The 21,938-nt window shown below is 40.8% G+C and overlaps 1 protein-coding gene across 5 annotated transcripts; it reads left to right on the top strand.

Moving 5' to 3' along the window:
• Positions 1-693: 693 nt before the first annotated feature.
• LOC140339020 (uncharacterized) lies at positions 694-18,278 on the top strand. 5 transcript variants are annotated; one of them, XM_072423504.1, is made up of 8 exons: positions 694-844; positions 1,562-1,647; positions 1,764-1,855; positions 1,962-2,070; positions 2,299-2,394; positions 11,855-11,931; positions 13,453-13,564; positions 14,252-18,278. In XM_072423504.1, the coding sequence occupies exons 2-8, from the start codon at positions 1,614-1,616 to the stop codon at positions 15,316-15,318; spliced, it is 1,587 nt and encodes a 528-aa protein (XP_072279605.1). In that variant the 5' UTR covers positions 694-844; positions 1,562-1,613; the 3' UTR covers positions 15,319-18,278. The 5 variants fall into 5 exon arrangements, with proteins under 5 accessions (XP_072279605.1, XP_072279603.1, XP_072279607.1 ...); XM_072423502.1 differs by having other exon boundaries at positions 1,567-1,647; XM_072423505.1 differs by lacking the exon at positions 694-844 and adding an exon at positions 887-1,219 and having other exon boundaries at positions 1,567-1,647.
• The last annotated feature ends 3,660 nt before the right edge of the window (positions 18,279-21,938 follow it).

Raw genomic sequence — 21,938 nt, forward strand, 5'->3', positions numbered from 1 at the left:
ATGGCTGGACCCTAAAGCCCTTTCGCTTTTACAGTTTATACAATATATTCAATCTATTATGGTAATAGACAAAACCGAGGCGGGATAGCATTTAGACACACACCCTCAAAGATATTTTAAGACCTGGATGCCTTATTTACAGCACACTCTTTCACCCACGCAGCTACAGAAGATTATTGACCTTTTCAAACACAGTATGGTATGATCAGAGAATACTAGTTTCTCATTAGGTTTACCTGATTGGCAGAAGTCACTATTTCTCCTATATGGTATACTCTTTGTGGGTACTGGCCCACATTACCTGACAGTACATGTCTTGCTTGACAATATTCCAAAAAATATTATTTTGCTTATGTATTCTATGAGTAATAAGTGAGTCTTCTAACTAAAATTGTTCTGGGATTGTCAAACCCCCCCCCCCCATAGATGTGGTTGTTTGTTTCGATATGGAAATGTGAGGATTCCGATGTTTATTACTTAACACTATAAACCTCGTTAGGAAATATTCCAACATATGCATAGGCAAAAAAGAGAAAAAAAGACAGGAAAAGTCTGGACATGTGCAATCGTTTTCATTTTTAACCATTTGTTTGTTCACAACTGGTACTGTTTATAATTAAGATTGCATTCTGTATGGTGATTGTATATTTCTCTTTGTTATTCTCATTTGTCAATAAAAATAATTAAAAAAAAAACTACCACTAGAGGGCAATAGCTTAACATTTGAGAAGAGGAAGTGTCGGGGACCATTTTGTTGTGGACCACAACATTAGGAGTATTTATAGCACAAAAGACAAGTCCTAGTGGGGGTGTGAGGCTGGAGTGTGTGTCCAGTGAGGAGAAGGTAATAATATCTTCTTATTATGAGAAGAGGAAGAAAGAAGGGGGTCCACACCATGAGGACAAGATGGGGGAGGGGGCGAAGGGAGTAGGGATCATGACACCTCAACAAATCATCATCTTCCTGCAAGTCCTCTGATGTGTAGGACTGGATAGTGAGCTCTGCTGGGGTAGATAGTGCTGGGGTGTATTCTCTGGGGAACAGCAACCCACGTCATATACAGCAATGCCGATGGAAGGAAAATCGAATCAGTCATCACTAGGAATTAAAAAGGATCTAGCAATAAATAGCTTCCGTGATGTTTCTGGTATACATAGACAAAGAATGACAGCAACCACATTGGATGATGATTTAATGCTGGGTGGACCCCCTACAGAGGTCAGATCATATAAAAATACCAGTTGTTATTGTTAAGTCCAAACTTAGGCAGCGATGATAATCAACCCTCCAAAGAAAGAAACATAATACTCATCCAACCCGATCCTCCATGCTAAGTGAAGTTGTGAAGTCCCTCCTTTCTCCCATGTCTATGCGAATCCTAAAAATCATTTTTTTTACACAACTGTATAATATTGTATATACTGTGCATTCAAATCTTTATACTTTTATGATCAACAATTGTAAAACCGGGAAAAGATAACACGTTTAAAAAAAGAAACCATGTTGTTTAAGGTATTTTGTTAATGTATATGTGTTATTTGTTCATTGTAATCTGTTAAGTTTAGAAGAGTGGAAGTATTTAGAAGGACACAAGGACCTCTACAAGGACGTCATGATGGAGAACTACCAGACCCTCACATCACCGGGTAAGAGGAGACTTTATTGTAAAGGAGAGAGCAGTACGGAGGGTTCACCTAGATCCCCCATCATCTGATAAACACATAGAGACAATGTATTCAGTCAGTGTGTGTGTTTCCTACAGATGGATCCAGAAATACCCCAGAGAGATGTCCCTGTCCTCTGTATTCCTGGGATTCCTCACAGGAACATCAGGTCATCTCTGAGGAGGATCAGGTAGGTGGATCTGAGTTTATAAATTATTTTGTATATTTAAAACCAAAAATAGCATGATTTTTATGGAGTTAACTTGGATCAGAGTAATGTTCTGTAATTTCTAAAGAATGAAGATTCAATTATAGTTGAAGTAAAAGAGGAAGTAGAGGACACATTTATGACAGATGACAAGCTGTATAAAGAGGAGGAAGTAATCTCCCCAGAGATCAGCACAGGTGAGTAATAACAACTAACTTAAGAAAAAAGTCCCAAATTCTCCTTGTTCAATCACTACAACAATTGCTTCTTCTCCCCCCTCCTCTGTCAGTAGACAGCTCTCCTCCTCACATCATGTCACTGTGTGTCACCAGCCCAGAGACGTGACCAGTCTCCCCCCACACACACTCTCTGGGGTCCCTCATACATCTCAGTACAGGGGGCTTTACTCTCATCTTTATTCACAGACCCCGGAGACAGTCAGAGAAATGTCAAAGCTGAGGAGTGGGATGAAGGCCGTGTGAGAATTAAAGAGGAGGAAATTCATATAAAGATTACAACAGGTAAGGTGAAAACCCTCAAAAATGACTCCCTGTCACGCTTGGGGAAACAGGGCCACCAGAGGGCACTACAGTTTGCACGGAGGTGGTGTGAGCCAAAGACACAGGAGATCACAGGAGACACTAAAAGCAATAGGAGGCACATGTGACATGGGAGACACAGAGATACTGCAGACACAGAGGAACAATGGAACAGGAGAGAGGTGCCTACGCTTTAGCGAGAATAAGGTAAAAGTGTGACACTCCAATGTATTATAAAATCCTTCCCCTGCTATTCCTTTGTGGAATAACAGCCCCTACCCCTCTGTCTGTGGGAACTTTTCCCATTTGTGAGGTCAGGAACTGATGATGGATAAAAAGACCTGAAAATAGAGAATATAACTGGGTATTAAAGTTTTAAAGTATATATAAGAGCGACTATTGATCCAGGGAACATCCGATCATTTTATGGAGTCAGGAAGAAATGTTTTTCTCCTGTTGGAGCAAATTAAACCAGGGTTTGGGTTTGTCTATAGGAGTTTCATTTGGGATATGTTTATTTCTCTAGTGGTGGACATAGATGGACTATGTAACAAACATTGGAGTGGACAGTACTATTTGTACTGGAAAACAAAAAGATTTGGCAAACAATGCTGGCAAATGCAGCAATGGTTTAAAGAGCATGTTCACCAATGCTATAGATCTGGCAAGCAAAATAGGGAAGTTGGAAGGCTTAGTGAATGAAGAGCACTATGACTTGGTTAATATTGCTGAATCCAGGCTCTGTTCTTCACATATTCTGGGCTCCATTGGACATGTACATAATCTCACATTCTCATATTTTTGACGCATAAAGCTTACCTCATACACATGTGATGAGGTGGGGCATCGGCAAGGGTTGATGCCATTTTCCAACTAGATTCCAGTTACTCCCCTTCTATTTTCTCTCGTCATATCTACCTCCCCCTACAGTTATTGTCCACATATGTGCAATGTTGCATTCACCCCGCTATATTCAGATTAGTTCATGTTCCCTATTGTTACAATGAATAGTAGAATGTGAGGTTTTCCCACACCATGAGCCATGAGGTCAAACATGTATAGAATGCGTGGAATGTGTGTAACGTGGATTTGTATAGGCTATTCATTTACACGCAAGACAGTGTGGTCAGAGGTTGTGTACTGCTCTACGTAGTGAATAAGCAAAATTTATTTTTCTACTTACACACGTATTTCCTTTCTTTTAAGTTATGTCTGGCTCTGCTGTTTCTTGTTGTAACTGCCTAAATAACCCTGATTCATTTTAATATAACTGGGCAGTTTCACCATTCCCAGTCAAAGGGCGAACATCAGTACATTTGTAGAAGTTAAACTTGGTGATCAAGATAAGTCCTAGGCCCCTCATAAGGTGCAAACAGTGTGTCGAGGATTTAGGGATGTGGACAAAGGGAACACGTGATAACATGGCATTTGGTATATCCATGGTTTGGCAAGAGCCAGGAGATCATTTCAGTGACTGTTACTTTTGTATAGTGAAAACATCAGGATATTAATGTAACATAGAGTATCCTAGTCGACCATCGGCTATACGCCCAGTGGCTCAATCAGATGAAATCCCAGTGCCGGTTTTCGTTACACTACCCTCTCCTGAAGAACATGATTATGGTGATGAACTAGGTGACAACAATGATGAAGAGTTTGAAATTAAGGAGGACTCTGTTCGTAAGGGATTTGATCAGAATGAGTTGAGTGATTTGGCACATGATTTGGGACTATCGAAGAAGGCTTTAGAACTCCTAGCATCAAGACTGCGTGAGAAAAACGTACTTGAAAAAGGAATGAAGGTATCGTACTTTCGAACCAGAGAAATTGCATTTCTGCAGTACTTTAGAACTGACAGTGGCTTTGTGTATTGCCATAACGTACCTGGTTTAATAGAGGAATTGGGAATTCCAATCTATAACTCAACAGAATGGCGACTATTCATCAATAGCTAAATGCGGAGCCTAAAGTATTTAATGTACAGCGCTGCGTAATATGTTGGCGCTATATAAATCCTGTTTAATAATAATAATAATAATAAAGTGTGTCCTCCTTCACAATGGAAATATATTTGGGTCAGTCCCAATTGGCCATTCAGTTTCTCTTTGTGAAGAATATGCTGACATAAAGAGAGTAATTGATTGTTGCAAAATCCCCAACACAATTGGGTCATCTGTGTTGACCTTAAAATGGTAGGCTTCCTTCTTGGTCAACAACGCGGATACACCAAGTATGCCTGTTATCTGTGCATGTGGGACAGCAGAGCTTGAGAGAGCCATTAGGTGGAAAGGCCTCCAAGATCTGCCCTAAAACCAGGTGATCCAAACATTCTACATGAGCCACTTGTTAATAGAAAGAAGATGATATTCCTGCCTCTGCACATGAAACTGGGTCTGATGAAGCAGTTCGGTAAAGCTTTGCCAACTGAAGGTGATGCCAGTTTCAAGTACCTCATACTTGAAGAACGGTATCAGTGTAGATGGGATGTACATATAATGGCTGACTATTGTTAGCGCATTGGGTGGGATTGTCCTAAAACTGAACACTCCAGGAAAAGCTATGAGCATACATTTTTACCTTAACTGCTTACGCGATTAATTTTCAAATGTTTTACTGTAAAAAAAAAATGTCGTAAAATTGAGTAACAATAAATCCTTTGCATGAACAAAACAAATTCAAATAAACAGAACATTCAAGTTATTATTTTGTTATTTTTTCATTGTATGTAAAATTTGTATGTTTTTTGACAAAAATGGAGGGTATCCTGTAATGTAAAAACTGAATGTGACAGCAAAAACTGGGGTCATTTTTGGATTGACCACCCAAACATTTGAAAAAAAAACAAGTGTAAGATCTAGCTCAACAAAAAATGTGTTCCCCTTGATTGTTCAAAATGGCATTCTCTCACAAAATAATTTGTTGGTATCATCTAATACAGTGGTCCCCAACCTTTTGCAGCTCGTGGACCATTGAATCTACATACTCCGGACCTATGTCATTCAAAGGGGAAGAAACTTTCACCTTAGAATCAAATTTAAGCTCCAGTGTTTTGCCTTCCCTCCACAGTTCTTGTCTCACTTGCCTTTTTGACCGGATAGAAAAATACTCCCCTAGCTGCTCTCTTTGCTCCTCCAATGACCTACTACTGACTTCCTTATACATAGCCTCATCACACACACGGCTCCGAGACTTTTCTAGAGCTGCCCCAACTATCTGGAATGGTCTTCCTCGTCCTATTTGCTTTGCTCCTCAAACTTGCCTACCATCTTTGTTTTTTGAAACCGTCACTACTTCCCACCACTACATATCTCCCCCCCTATTGTGTGTTACTTCCCCCACCTCCTTGATTGTAAGCTCTTTGGGGCTGGGTGAACAATTTTATAATATAAATATCCAAAACAAAATACAGGGAGAAAAAACAAAACAATATGGTACCAGTATCAGCATGGGAGGAGGTGCCTCTTATTTCATAGTCCAAGGGGATAGAGGCAGTCTTTGTCAATGTGGTTTTTAGAGATGGTCCTGGTTCTGCATGCAGTAGTTAATTCTATTGGATCAGAGGTCCCCAACCCATTCCCCAGCCCACTAGTGGGCTGCCGCCGCCGGGCAGGTGGCCGCAAAAGCACAGAGACCAGCGGTGGTCCGCGGCTCTGGATGGTGCACCCCTAGTTCCAGAGCTCTGTTGGCGCCGACTACAATCCACTGGATCCCAGGCACCAATCGAGGCATCCATGGTCAAGGCTTTCCCCCATCTGGCATCGCAGCTTCTCTTCGACCAGCCCTCTATACGGGCATATATAGTGGATCCTCCGTCGGCTCCCTTGCCGACCTCCAAGGTGGCGTCTGGCTTCCTCTCCTCACATGTGGCAGCAGGAAGAATGAGAACGGGATCCGATGCATCGGGTCCCCACAATAAGGCAGATACTTACCTTCAAAGGCAGCAGGAACTTCCAGCTTATTTCTTGCGGGATCCAGGGTCTCCAAGGTCTCCAAGCTCTCCTACCACAGTTAAGGTGAGTCCTGACGCCTGCTCTGAGGGATCCTCTTCCCCTGCAGTATCTCCCCATAGAGACCTGACACAGTAGTCCCCAGCTCCGCTGAACACTACACTGGGAGAGATGATTCCAGCGGCTTTTAGGCAGAAGGTATCCTTACCCGCTCATAGCACTACAGCTCAGGGGTCCCAGGGGTCTCCCACTCCAGGCCCACCCCTTTATGCACCCCTTTGTTGGTGAAAACTCCTGTCTCCCATAGCAACAGTACCTACAGCTTTTGCCCACCAAGGCAGATTTTCAGAAATTGGTCGCTGAGGTCCAGGTGACTTGTCGCTCTGAAATTGGAGCCCTGCGCACCGATTTGCAGTCCCTGGCAGGCAGAGTGGATGACTTAGACGACAATGTCCAGCAAGCTAAAGGGGAAATTGAGGCCTTCATGCACAAATCTCTGGAAAGTACTCAAAATTCAGGGATCTCTACGGCCTTATCAAGGACCTGGACAATAAAAGTTGCAGGAATAATATCAGAGTCCCAGGCTTATCTTTACCCGGGTACTGGGGCGCCCTTCCTCTCGGTAGAATAAAATCAACAGGGTCTTCAGAACCTCCAGACAACCTGGCACAGCATCCAGGCCGCGAGATGTTTTATGCCAACTGGAGGACGCTGACCTGAAAGATGAGATTATGGCTACTGACAGGAATATGTGTATTGTTGACTTTGATGGTGCTCCCCTTCAGCTTTATCAGGATTTATCGTGGCATACCCTGCAGCAATGTCATCTATTGCAGATGCTACTGACTGTGCTCAGGGACAATCGTATCCCGTAGAGATAAGGCTTTCCTTTTAGCCTTTCTGCACGCCGTGATAGGAAAACATCTATGCTTTGTGACCCGGAGGACCTTTTAGTTTTCTGCAGGGATCTAGGTATTGATCGTCCAAAACTCCCCAGCTGGGAACCTGAGGACCCTCCACACCTGCATTCTTCTCCATGGCAGGCAGTAGTATCTAAGAGGAGATCCAAGAGCAGAATTCAGGACTCCCTGTCACCACCTGAGCGTGTGGATCATGAAGCTGATATTCATTCAGGTGACGGGCTTCTGAAGGATTTGTTTAAATTTATATTATCGCCCTCTTATCATTGACCCAGAGAGCAGATACCTCTTTTTACATTGCACCCTTCAGGGTGTTCCTATCACCCTGTGCCACTTATATGTTACGAATGTATGTCAAACCCAATTCCTCTCTAAAACATTGTCACATTTGGGGGAGTTTGAACATACCTTTTTGGTTGTTGGCAGGAATTTTAACTTAACATTCTCCCCGAGGCAAAATAGACTCACTCTCCTCAAAACTTTTACTTGAATGAAGAATGAAGGTACCGAATCAGCTCTTACCACAGGTATACAACAAATTTTAAGGAAAATGAAGGCTCAGTGGCGCATGACCTCACACTCTGGGAGGCCCATAAGGCTGTTCTCAGGGGCATTGCATAGCTCTGAGCTCCCTCCTTAAATGTGACTCTAATTTACAACGCTCCATCACAAAATACCATCTGTCTCTTGGCCTTCTACGTGAACTGACAACCCTCTGCTCTATATTGCGGGCTCTGGAGGATGGTCAGTTGGATGATGCAAAGAACCCGCCAATTGTACTATTACAAAGGAAACAAGGCTGATACTCTACTTGCACAGAAATTAAAAGACATGCAAATTAGCTTGCCACCAATGGCCATTAAGGATGAGAGGGGGGGTAGTGCGCTATGACCCTCCCCACATTGCTTCACAGTTTGAGGCTTACTATACCCACCTCTTCCTAACAGTTCACCAAACCCAGAACTCCCTTGGGGTGAACCTGCAGCCGAAAAATAGATTCCTACCTAGCGGGTGCGGACCTTCCTAAACTTAAACTGGAACATTTGGAGCAACTTAACCCTATCACAGAAGGTGAAATCTCAAAAATCGTTAGTCAGCTGCCACTAACTAAAGCTCCTGGTCCAGATGGCTTACCATACTTATACTATAAAACCTTTTGGCCAGATCTTTTGGCCACTTCTGCCCCATCTTCTGGTTTTATTTTTGAAAGCTTAACTTTTTAACTCTGATTTGAAGATCTTCACAAAAATTTTGGCTACGAGGCTATCAAAATTCCTCCCTTCTCTCATCCATGGTGATCAGACAGGCGATAATACTAGAAGGATTGTTAACATTATTGATATCAATAAATGGCAAAGCCCATCCTTAGTGCTTAGTTTGGATGCAGAAAAGTCTGATGCTTAGTTGGCCATTCATGTTCTCCACTTTGCACAGAAGAGGCTTTTCTGGGTCCTTTATTAGGGCAGTTGAATCCCTATAAAAAACCCTATTGGCCTCAGTTAAAATACCTCATTCATCTTTTAAAATGTTCCCTATAAAGAATAATACAAGGCAGGGTTGCCCCGTCACATCTGCTCTTTGCCTTGTGTATTGAGCCCCTGGCAGTTTATATCAGGTCTAATCCAAATTTTTAGGGAGTGCCAATTAAGGAAAAATCTTACAAAATATCATTGTACGCAGATGATGTTCTTTTAACTTTGACTTAACCAGTTACCCCCCCCCAACCTGTGGGGAGAATTACATACTAATTCCCCCCCCCCCCGCAACTTTTGGCCTTGCAGGACTATTATTTATTTGGAGGGAACTCTCTCTTCGATACCTGGGGGTGCAGATTACTTCCACGTATAATCAGCTGACTCCCATAACTTTCCACCAGTGTTTCAAGAGCTTCAGCCTCAGTAAATGAAAAAATCACCCTTTGTTCCTGTTAGGTCAGATAGCGTCAGTAAAAATGATGCTCCTTCCCAAATTGCTTTATTTGTTTCAGACTCTGCCGGTATGGGTGCCGCCCCGAGCTATAAAAAAAACACAGACAGACTTCCTAAATTTCATCTGGGCATATAAAAGGCACAAACTAGCTGAATTCATTGTATGTATGCCCAGAGAGTTGAGAGGTATGGGGGCCCCTGACTTGAACAAATATTATCTAGAGGCTCGCTTTGCGGGACTTACCGTCGTGAATATTGCCTAACACCCCCCCCCCTCAGTGTTTGTAGGGACCTGGAAGACAACTGGATAGCCCCCAGGCATCCCAATGTCATGCTCTGGAGCTCCTCTGTTACTGGCTGACAAAGACCTGCCCGCACCCATGGTGTTTAAAAGGAGGACTTGCAAGGGGAGATATGGCCTCCTGTCTGAGGTTTCAGGACTGACCTCTATCATCCACACCCCACAGATCACGGACAGTTTTTCAGGGGTCATGTCGGGACCCTGGAGGGAAAGTGGCCTTTTCTAAATTAGACATTTACTACACCCAGTGGAGAAGAGGTTACTCCCCTTCACTGAACTCTGTGCCCGTACTCCAAGGGCGTTATCTCTTCAATATATTGCCTCCTACATAACTTGGTTCATGCAGCCTCAGACAAATTCAAATATATGCACAAGAGTGGTTGTAGATCTGGCACATAAGAGTTCCAACAGGACACGTTATAAGGAAAAATATTTTCAGATGGTATCATACTCCGGATGTGCTCCATCGGCTATTACCTGGTGTTGACCCCACTTGCTGGGGTTTGTGGGGCTCACCCTGGTACCCTGGAGCACATTTTCTAGTTTTGCTCCCTCATTCAGGAGTATTGGTCTCAAGGTAATCAATTACTCTCAATTGTGGTCCAACAGCAGGTATCTCTGGATCCTCTCACCCATCTTCTAGGTCAACTATTTACAACATTAGGAAGGTTGACTCGCAAACTTGTGTCTCATATCTTAGTGGCAGCACGCCCGCTAATTCCTTCAAAATGGAAAGCTACTCTGCCCCCTTCCATGGACGATCTGTATAAACAGATCAAGGAGGTATGCCTAATAGAGTATCTTACAGCTTTACTTAAGAATGCGTTAGACAAATTTGAGAAAACATGGGAAAACTGGGATCACTATTATGCCCAGCTGTCCGGTTGAACCCCTAAGTCTCTCATGACCTATATCATTGTTACACTCTCATTTCTCCCTCCTCCCTCTTCGTTGTTGGTTTCTTTTTGGGTCAACTCCTATTGCTTCATTATATTTGTTTATTTTTTATTATTAACTTCACTGAAGTTGATACATATGTCAAGTAAATATTGTTGAGGCCTAATGAATATTATACATATATTGTATGATGTATGATAATTCTGCAGGGTAATATTGGTAACTAGTGCTGGTGTTCAAATTCAGGTTGTCCTTGACCCGACCCGAAAAACACATGATTTGACGGTAAAAATTTGAGATAAAAAAAAATGTAAAAAATGTGTTTATAAAAAAAATTAAAATCAATTTTAAAGTAATTCATTGAGAGTTTTTTTTTAAACTAACTTTTTTTTTCTTACAGGTTTTCCCACAATGACATTATGATTCCTGTGGCTGTGCAGCCGTGGGAATCCTTCTGTCATTGCGGGATCTCCAGGGACTATAAGTGATGAATGGATAGAGTTTCTCTATTCAAGAATACAGGACACTTCAGGTGATGAATGGGGACAAGTCCCCATTCATCACCTGTAGTGCCCAAAGATCGTAGTGGGACTGCAGAGGTAATCTGCAGTTCAGTTCCATTGTGCGTCACGTGGGAAACTGAATTGCAGATTTTCTCTATCCAAGAATACAGGGCACTACAGGACAAGTCCCCATTCATCACCTGTAGTGCCCTGTATTATTGGATAGAGAAACTCTAGCCAAGAATACACAATAGTAGCACAGAGCGGCAACAGCCACGGAAACTCAATCCAACAACACATACAACTAGTCAAGGGCTGCAAGAGCAATCTGATTGCTCTTGCAGCCCTTCAAAGACCCTTAAAAAAACCTGAATTCTCGCATCATTGACATCGAATCAAATAGTGAGATATTCGACCAACACTATTGGTAACCTAATGCTCTCTATTAGTCTTATGTAACCCTTTGAAACGTCAAATATGGGTGGAGCTGGTTACTCGCCCACACTTCCTGGGCCTCTAATTGTATAGTTGTCTCAATTCTGTTATGCTCAGGTAATTATTTTAAGTAATGGTATTTTACTTTATTGTTGTTTATTGTTCTATTCCTTTACCTTTTTTTGTACAATGTTGTGCTGTTGTTATCTGCTTGTTTTTGTACTCATTTAAAAAAATTTCAATAAAAATCTTAAATTAAAGGCAACAGATCCGGGGAACATCCGATTGTCACACAGGATCAGGAAGGAAATTTTTTTCCCAGTTGAAGCAAATTGAACCAGGCATGATAAGGGTTTTCCTACCTCTATATGCTTATTTCCCTAGTGGTTGAACCTATTGGACATATGCCTTCTTTCCTATCTAATGTTGTAACACTGTAAACACTGTAACTGTAACAATGTAAACATACCTAATGAATTGTAATGTTAAAATGTATGTGTGTCTCCTACAGATGGATCCAGTAACAGGAATACCCCAGAGAGATCTCCCCATCCTCTGTGCTCCCAGGATTCCCCACAGGAACATCAGGTAGATAATACTTTATATCAGTGGTGGCGAACCTATGTCAGAGGGGGCACACAGGGTCATGTGCTCCCTACCTGGCTGGCCTCCCATTTGCTGTGTTATTGTCCTTTTGTCAGCCCATGCTGGCTGGAATTTCCCTTCTTTAAAGTCATAAGTTAACCCTCAGAATACCAGGCTGTGGGGAGGAGAGGCATCTGATGTGTATTGCAGCTGACGTGTCTTGATCCAGCATTTAAAGGGTGACAGTACAGAGGGAGAGAGGAAAGTTAGGTAGAGGGATATTGTATTGCCCTTTCCTAGTTATGGGAAGTACAATATGAAAGCTGAAGACACTGAACAGAGCTACACAGCCCAGGGACAGGAATAGCAGTCTGGTATACCCAGTCAGGACCAGGTGAACACAAAGCTTGTGGTAGAAGGTACGTGTTTGTTGAATGTAATGGGAATCCTGTAACTGTGTGTTGCTGTCCACAGTGCTTTAAAAAAGTTGAGTGCAATGTGCTGCATTGCCATGCAATTGGCATGCGTTTAGTAAAACTACCTGCATTCCTGTAATGTGAGATATAAATATTATTAAATACTTTTATATTTTTGCGGTCTGCACCCTACTAGAAAGATGTTGATAATTTTCTGTCTTAGTGACAATGTCTTAGTTACCGAAATAAATGAAGGCAGTAATTCTGCACTGTGGTGATGGCATCTACACTAGGTGCTCTTAGGAGGGGATTGGACAAATTTCTGGAGGAATAGTCCATCCTAGGTTACTAGCCCTGATGGGTATGTATTACCTCTTCATTATATGTTGTCTGGAAGTAATTCCTTTTTTCATGATTTCCCAAACAAGGATAAAATTACTCAACGCATCTCTGAGATGCCACTTAGCAGAAATACTGTTAAAGATGGAGTCCAGCGCATGGCAAGTGATGTTATCACCACTGACTTACAAAAGGCAGCCTGTTACTCCATGCATTTGGGATTGATTTCCCTAATTTGTTTGGATCATTGTATGCTTGTGAGCAGCTGTCTTCAGCTTTGAATTATATCAAATCTGACACCAGAAACAGACTAACAGATGACCTGAGTGCTGCATGTGTTGCTCTCAAATTTACAAAGTTTGAGCCAAGGTTAGACAAATTATCAGCATACATACAAAGTATGCAGTAAAATCACAATAATTGTTCAAAAGCATGCCAAATGCAAACTTTTACCTTTCAAAAAAAAGTTGTTTGTATCATTGAAAGCTCTGTTATTGTGTTTGTCTTTAAAGACAAAAGATGTTTAATGTATGAGTTGTTTTTTCTAAACTAAAATCTCAGTATTCAGGTTAAATTTCCGTGTTGGCACTTTGTCATATATAAATGGGTTTTGGGTTGCCGTTTCTGGTCTCTAAAAGGTTCGCCATCACTGCTATATATAATGACCAGTACAGAGAAAACCAATCTTTTATGTGCAGGAAATACTGACAATTCTTTATGGAAGGATTAGTTGTAATAATTTGCTAATTTAAGTGGTTTCTGTTATCAGGCTAAAAATGTGCTAATTTGTAAAGCTGAAGTAAAAGAGGAAGCAGAATATCCAAGTGTTATGGACAGTGATCCATGTAAGGAAGAAGAAATCCCTTCAGAGATCAGTACAGGTAGGTTATAAGCACTAAATTTAGAAAAGAGGGTGTCCATATCAATACAATGACTCATCTTTTTTTTTCATGTTTTTCATATTTATAAAATTACATTTTTAAATATTTGTATAATATATGGAATATAGGATTCCTATATGAGCACATATAGGAATATACCTTTTGCCTAAAAAGTACCCTGAACAATTTACATTTTGTCCTAATTTCATCCTGAAAATAGGCACTCCTGCTCAGTAGTCTTCTATACTTGTAGTGTATGGCACTACTACCTCTAGCTCATCCCACATCAGGAGTGAGATTTGGTGTTGTCATTGTTTTCCTTGCTGTACCTCAGAAGCTGAAGTGCAAGGATTGCCCAGGTTTTGCCTTCTATAAAATGAATATGGCAAAATGGATGCATCCGCACAGTGATACAGTACAGTGGAAAGCACTGCAAATCAAAACTGGGGAAGTGATCAGTATTAGATAGGAAACTGCAATATAGGTGACTAGTCCTTTGCCCTCTTCTTGCATTTTTGGTTACAGCTTCTACACCAGAGGCTCAGAACTGGAATTGTTTGTAGTTGGAAGGCTATGTCTATTACATGTTACTGCTGAATGACTTTAACAGCTCATCATTTAAACAGTTTTCTTCCATTTAATGAGAACTGACATTCCTATTCCTCTTTTATTACTTATCTCCTACAGACAGACAATACAGTAATCGTGGGAAACATCTCACAGTCTTCTCATATGGTATCATAGAAAATGATGACATTCCAGTAGGTGCTCCAAAACGAAGCCGCAGGAATCCAGTTCTCTGTTCCACAATTCACAGGGAAGATCTTTCATCTGATTTCTCCACACTTGAACGCAGCTTTCCAGATACCTCTCCCTGCCTCACTCCTCACACAGATTGTAGAAGTAATGAAATATTTCTTCTTTGTAAACCTGGTGAATGTTTTACACAGGAGGAGGACCTCTTTCCCCACCAGCACCAGCTCCTTAAACACCCAGGAACTCACTCATTTTCATGTTTAGAACGAACCACCGGTTTTAGTGAAAAATCGAAACTTTCTCTACATCAGACAACTCATTCTGGAGAGAAGCCGTTTTCCTGTTCAGAATGTGGCGATAGTTTTTCCCGAAAATCCTCCCTCACCATGCATATAAAAATTCATACAAGGGAGAAGCCATATTCATGTTCAGAATGTGGGAGAAGTTTCTGTCAGAGATCCAAACTTCTACACCAGAGGACTCACAAGGGGCTGAAGTCACAATCATGTTCGGAATGTAGTAAATGGTTTTCTCTTCGACTAAGTCGCCTCTCTCACCAAATGACCTACACGGGAGAGAAGCCTCATTCCTACCTTGAATGTGAAAACTCTTTTGCAGAGAAATCAAACCTTACTACACATCAGAAAACCCATTTGAGGGAAAAGCCTCATTCCTGCCCTGAATGTGGAAAATCTTTTGCTGAGAAATTAAACCTCACTATGCATCAGCAAACCCACTTGAGGGAGAAGCCATATTCCTGTCCTGAATGCCCTAAAAGGTTTTCAAGGAAGACATCCCTGTCCAGACACAAACAGCTTCACACAGGCAAAAAGCTATATTCATGCTCCCAATGTGGAAAATGTTGCACTGACAGATCAAGTCTTGTAAGGCATCTGATGACTCATAGTGGGGAGAAACCCTATTCATGCTCTGCCTGTGGGAAGTTTTTTTCCCAGAAATCGTCCCTTTTGAGACATGAAAAAGATCATATGGGATAATGTGGATCAAAAAAATCTTCGATACAACAATACATGCTTACAAATATCTTTGTAGAAATCAATGTTCCTGCTGTCAATAACATCAAAATACCCAGAGATGCCCTGAACTCTGTAGGGCAGGGGTGTCAAACTCAAACATATAGGGGGCCAAAATCAAAAACAAAGTCATGGGCCGAATGGTTTATTAAGATTTTAACATTATTGAACAGTCTCAAACTGACAATGTTTTAACCAAAACAACTCACAATGCAATGCTGGCTCACAGCGGGCTCCTTCTTTTTACAGGGCCCTATTTGACAGAATAGCAGGGGGTTCAAGTAACTGAAATGCTATGTATGTGCAGCCCCTACTTCCTATTTCCCTATGGCCACATTTGGCTAAATTTGTGCCTGCAGGAAAAATTGGAAACATTGTAACACTTGGAAGCAATGCAAGCTCATTGTGCACATATTAGTAATTGGTTTTATGTGTTCTAATGCAGAGAGGTCTCCCCGAGTGTGGAAACAGTTAACCATGTAGTGCCCTTTCACAGCAGGCTCCAGGACAACAGCAGGCTCTGCTTTCTCCTCTACTGCAACGACAGTCACAGAGAAGCCAACGTGGGCCACATAAAATGGCTGGAATCGGCTCGCAGGCCTTGTGTTTGACAACTATGCTGTAGGGGGATCATTCATTCAGCAGATTAGACAATCCTGGGTGAACCCCAGCTCAGACTCACACATAACAATAGCTAGAGTTGACTACCATCCCAGGCAGCCATTAGATAAGAGGGCAGGACAGAGGACAGTGCTGATAAGGAAGGCAGGGCTAGCTTTAGTCCATCAGCCTGGAAATGAAGTGGGATTAATGCACTTACCGTAGCTTCTAATACGACCTCTAAAGACCCAGCATAAATATGATTTAAGGTATGGTATGGCTGGCGTTCAGCTTTAAAAGTAACTCTGGGCAAAATAATTAATTTGCCATCTATTGTACAATCAATAGCATGCATACACTGCAGCTTTTGTTTGTATGAGTCCCCTTTTAAATATTTGATGCTTTGTGTTAAACTGATGTCCCAGATGCTTAAAGGTATTATATATATGTTCCTAATTTATTTAATAAGTTAAATTATTTTTCAGGTATGAAGCACTGCATTCTACTATTCTGAGAACAATGAGGCGGAACAATGGCAAAAATTCAAATGATTCTTTATTCATTTGTTTCATTGATGACATTTTGGTGATATGGAAAGGGGATAGAGAATAACTGATTATATTCACTAATGCGTTAAATTCAAATTATTGAAATATCAAACTAAATATTATTTAGGTTGCTAAAATGATTCACTTTCTAGATTCAATTATTTTAATTAAATTATTGTAGATGAAGGTAGTATTTGCATCAAAACATATTTTAAATCCACAAAAAGAAACCGTTACATACCTATGAACAGTTGCTATCATCCAACATGGAAGAAGGAAATTTATGAGAATCAGGCATAATTATGCCTATCTAGAGGATTTTCAAACACCATCTCTAAATATTAAGGAGAAAATTGCAGCTAAGAGATATGATATTCAATTTTGGAGAATATTATACAGGAAGTATCAGAGATGAAGAGGAATGATTTACTAAAAGGTTAAAATTATGGCAGGGAACAGATGATTTAATTTGCTACCCAGTTTTCCAATCAATTTTGGCAAATCTAAAGGATTTTTTTTAAACTATGGGCATATTTTATTAAATTATAATGTTTTGAAGGATATTTTACCCAAATCACCAGATATGATTTGTAAGAAGGAACCTAATTTGAGGAAATTGGTAACTCCCAATATAGTCAGGAAAAATTAATTTTTAGGAATAAAAGGTTTTAATAAGTGTAATAAATGTAAAGCATGTTGTTCTACTAGTAAAAAATTATAAAACAAATATGATTATAGGATTTAGGGCAAATAATACAGAGGAAACATAAGATTAGCTCTTTGATTACTTGCTTATCTACACATTTAGTGTATATGATTGAATGCCCCTGTGAACTTTAAAATTTTGGTCGTACCATTAGAACCTTGAGAGTCAGATTTAGAGAACACTTCCCCCCCATGGTGTTTCTGCTCATTTTGCTGCAAAACACTCAAAAATCCCCAAAACATTAAAATTTACAGGTATTGAAAGGTGTCAAAAAACAATGGAGAGGAGGTTATACCAGGATGATTTCACAATGTGAGACTTACTGAATTTGTGAACTAAAAACCTTAGTCCCCAATGGTTTATTTATTGAGCTTGATATAAACAGTTTCATTGAGAATAGTTAAAGATGGCGATTGGGCTTGACAGGATTAATGTGAATGAGTGCTAGAGAGTGTTAGAATTAGACTCCAATAAAACACAGAGTTTACATCTTAGTCCCCACCTCGGATGACATCTGCTTCAACGAAACGCATGAACGGGGGCAGGATTACGTCACACGTGTTGGGAGTTAGAGTTAAAGTGGGGATCAGTATGCACATCTATGGATGTTTTAAAGTTTTATCGATTTTCAAATTGTTTTAAACTTAAGGATTGTGAAAGTTCTGGATGCACATTAAAGATTTTATGTGGATACCGGAGTTGTGGTTTTGAATGGGAACCAACAAGTCAGATGGAGACCACAGAATGATATTGTCTCCCTTGAGGTCAAGAAACAGTTTGTTTTTTCCTATTGAAGAGATGAATTGTTTTATTGGATCCACTTTCTTTTGAATAATAGCACATTGCCAATTGATATTAAAATGATAGAGAATGATTCTTAATAATTGCGAATGAGTGCAATTTTTTGCATTGACTGATTAGTGACATTTGTAAGATAAGTATTCCCATTTTGAACATATTTTTAGTGCCACTGGTCTGAATGTTTAATAAATCAGTGGCAGTGCATCTGAATGTGACCATGCCTGAATATTGTGAACTTCTCAATTGTAAATAAAGAAAAAAACACCTTGTCCATTTGGTGTAAACTGTTCATTTCCATTGGAGACCATGGTATGTTTCTTCACATTGGCCTGTAATATGGCAGAGACCAACAATGTGTAGATGAAAAGTTCTAAATATAGAGATTTTCAGTAGGGCTGTCTTCATGGCATTCGATAGCACTAATAAAAAGATCTGATGTATGAATTGCCCCATATCCTTGCTATGCTGACCAAATAAATCACATAAAGTACATTACAGTGTATCCCAGTGCAGAGCTCAGATTAGGTTAATTTTGTTGTCTTCCTCAGAACTGAAAATTAGGACTTCAGGTCCCAGCACTGCATTAGGGGAGCATGTCATCTGTTCCCCCATACTTCAGGATTTGTGGGCAGCACTGTGAAGCATCACTGGTGGGGTATAAAGAGAAGGCTGAGCTGAGTTTTGCTTTTAGTTTTCTGAAGATGTAAATGTAGAAATGCACATTTGAAATCCTCCTGTATTCATCTCACGCAATGACAGGTCAGTTTTAAGCTAATATTGTGCAAAATAGAAAAGACCAAAAACATGTTGCCATAATCACCATAAAGGACCAGAATGTGTATATTAAGTTAAAGTGGAATTAAACCAGAAATAAAAAACACACTTGCCTTTAATCCCGCAGATCTGTCGATCCATCCTCATCGCCCCAGTATATTCCTTCGGCCGGCATCTTCTTTGCCGGCATCTTCTTTGCCCTTTAATTATTAATATTATTATTAAAAAATGATTAATATAGTGCCAACACATTACGCAGTGCTGTACATTAAATAGGGGTTGCAAATAACAGATGAATACAGGCAGTGATACAGAAGCAGAGGACCCTGCCCCGAAGAGCTTACAATCTAGGAGGTGGGGGGAATTAAAACACAATAAGAGGGGAGATAGCTCACTATTGGCTGGTGAAACAAGTGGCTTGGAATCAAGGGGAGTTAGCAAACACAGTTGGTTTCTGATATTGTGAGTTGAAACCTTATATCCTTATAGTAACTACAAAGTGTAAAGCTACGTACACACGTCAGATTATCGGGCGAAAATCTGCCGTGTGTACAGTCGGTGCCGTCCATCGTCCGGACGACTGACCTGCCGGATCCACGGACGATGGACGACAGCCGATCCTAATGAAAGGGAAGGGGAGAGCGCGCAGCAGGGTGCCGCTCCGTCGCTCTCCCCCTCCCCTCTCCATAGAGCATGAACGGTGCCGTATGTACAGCACCGTTCATGCATCGTGCACTCCCTTGTCGTTGGAAAGGATCGTGAAAGATCCTTTCCAACGACAAAAATTGCAAGTGTGTACGCAGCTTAAGTAAACTTTTATAACTCCTTGAAAACAAACATTTTAAAAATGAGTGGTGGCAAGGTGGAAGGCTTTGTTCAGTGCACAGTTCACCATATGTATGCACAAAGGGAGCAGAAGCTCCTAGGTGAATCCCGCTGTGACAGATGTGAGCAAGTCACCCCTTTGGTATCTCGCATTGGAGAGCTAGAGAAGCACATTGCATTCTTAGCAATAATCAGGAGGACTGATAGAATAGTTTGTCACCCGGATCCCTTCAACCGAATGGTTTGCTGTCTCTAGGGTGCCAGGGTTCGCCATGTGGTGGACCGAGTAAACAAATTACTGGGAGGGGCTGGGCATAACCCAGCTGTCTTGGTCCATGTTGGAACCAGTGACAGGTTAGATGGAAGATGGAGTCAGTTTAAAGAACTAGGTCTTAAGCTGAATAAAAGGACCTCTAAGGCCTCTGCCATGTCCAACAAAGGAAAGGCAGAGGGAGCTTAGACAGCTAAACGCATGGCTTAAGTCCTGGTGTAATAGAGAAGGGTTTGGGTTCTTAGCGCACTGGGCTGACTTTTATTTGGGGTAAAACCTGTATGCCAGAGATTGTTTGCACCTAAATGGAAGGGGGTCTGCTTTGCTAGAGAAAAGATTTAGGGGAATGGTGGAGGGATATTTAAACTAGGACAGAGGGGGGTGGGACAGTTAAATAAATAAGGTGGCAGAAATGTTAGACGGGTCAGCCACTAGTGGAGGGTGGATTGGGGATAGTTGGGGGAAGGGTTATGGATAAATATAAGGAGCTTCCCATGTTACACACAAACATTGGAGTGCGCAGTACTAATTGTACTGAAAAACAAAAGGATTTGGCAAACAATGATGGTAAAAGCAGCAATGGTTTAAAAAGCCTGTTCACCAATGCTAGAAGTCTAGCAAACAAAATAGGGGAGTTGGAAGCTCTAATGAGTGAAGAGCATTATGACTTAGTTGGTATTGCTGAATCCTGGCTTTGTTCTTCACATGACTGGGCTGTCAATATTCCTGGTTATACTCTCTTTTGTAAAGACAGAGTCAAATGAAATGGTGGTGGTGTCTGTCTGTGTGTGAGAAGTGATCTGAAAGTGAATGTGATGAAGAAATTGCGGATGGAACAACCATGAGGTTAGGGCATTATGGGTGGAGTTGAACATCGGCTTGATATTAATTAATTATTGGATTCTGCTATAGGCCCCCCAGTGCTAGGGAAGAAAGAGAGAATCAACTAGCACAGATAGAAAAAGTGGCAAAAAGTAGAAATGTTTAATTTATGGGAGATTTCAACTATCTTGACATTGACTGGATTAATGGCACTACAGGAACAGCAAAAGGGAGGAAACTTCTGTACAGGGTAATTTTTTGCTACAGTTTATTGAATCCCTAATTAGAAATTACACTCTGCTGGACCAAGTTCTTTCTAACATTGCAGAGCTTATAACAAATGTGCATATAAAAGAATATCTGGGTAGTGACCATAATATGATTTCACTTATTTAAGCTCTAAACAGGAAGCAAAAACAGAAAAGATAAAAACATTTAATTATATGAGAGCAAATTTTCCATTATTAAGGGCAGCACTTTCTGTGATTTGGACTGGGAGACAATATTGTTCTCAAAGAACACAGAAATGGGAATGTTTCAAATCTGTTCCACAACAAGCACACTGAAAAAATAAATTCCAATGAGTAATAAGTTTAAGAGGCTAAAATAAAACCTGAGAAACAGCTGGGCAAAATTAAGGTTGACAAAGAACCAGGACCCGATAGACTACATCCACGTGTCCTCAAAGAGCTGAGCTCAGTTATTTTAAAGCCATTATTTATAATTTTTAGAGACTCTTTAGTCACTGGCATGGTACCATTGGATTGACGTAAGGCCAATATGGTTCTTATCTTTAAAAAGGGAGCAAAGTCATATCCAGATAACTAATGTCCAGTCAGTTTACTGTCCATAGTTGGAAAGGTCCTGGAGAGTTTGAAAAAGAACCACATAAAGGAGTTTCTACTAGAAAATAATATTATATGTGATAGTCAACAGGGCTTCAAGAATGATCGAAGTTGCCAAACAAATTTACTCTTTATTTATGAGTAAGTAAACAGTGGAATAGCAGTTGGTATAATGTGCTTGGACTTCGCTAAAGCATTTGACACAGTACCCCACAGACGGTTATTACGCAAGTTAGGGTCAATGGGTTTAGAAAAGGCAATCTGTAAATGGATAGAGAACTAGCTTAAAGACCGCATCCAGAGAGTAGTGATTAATGATTCATACTCTAAATGGTCCAAGGTTAATAATGGTGTACCCCAGGGTTCAGTGTTGGGACCTTTACTGTTTAACA

The sequence above is a fragment of the Pyxicephalus adspersus genome, chromosome 10 (genome assembly GCF_032062135.1).
Source record: "Pyxicephalus adspersus chromosome 10, UCB_Pads_2.0, whole genome shotgun sequence".
In the NCBI taxonomy this organism is placed as follows: Eukaryota; Metazoa; Chordata; class Amphibia; order Anura; family Pyxicephalidae; genus Pyxicephalus; species Pyxicephalus adspersus.

Coding starts and splice junctions, on each gene's coding strand:
- LOC140339020 (XM_072423504.1), top strand. CDS start 1,614: ATGATGGAGAACTACCAGACCCTCACATCACCGG. Junction 2,395..11,854: donor TCATATAAAGATTACAACAG/GTAAGGTGAAAA, acceptor TGTCTCCTACAG/ATGGATCCAGTAACAGGAAT. Junction 13,565..14,251: donor CCCTTCAGAGATCAGTACAG/GTAGGTTATAAG, acceptor TATCTCCTACAG/ACAGACAATACAGTAATCGT.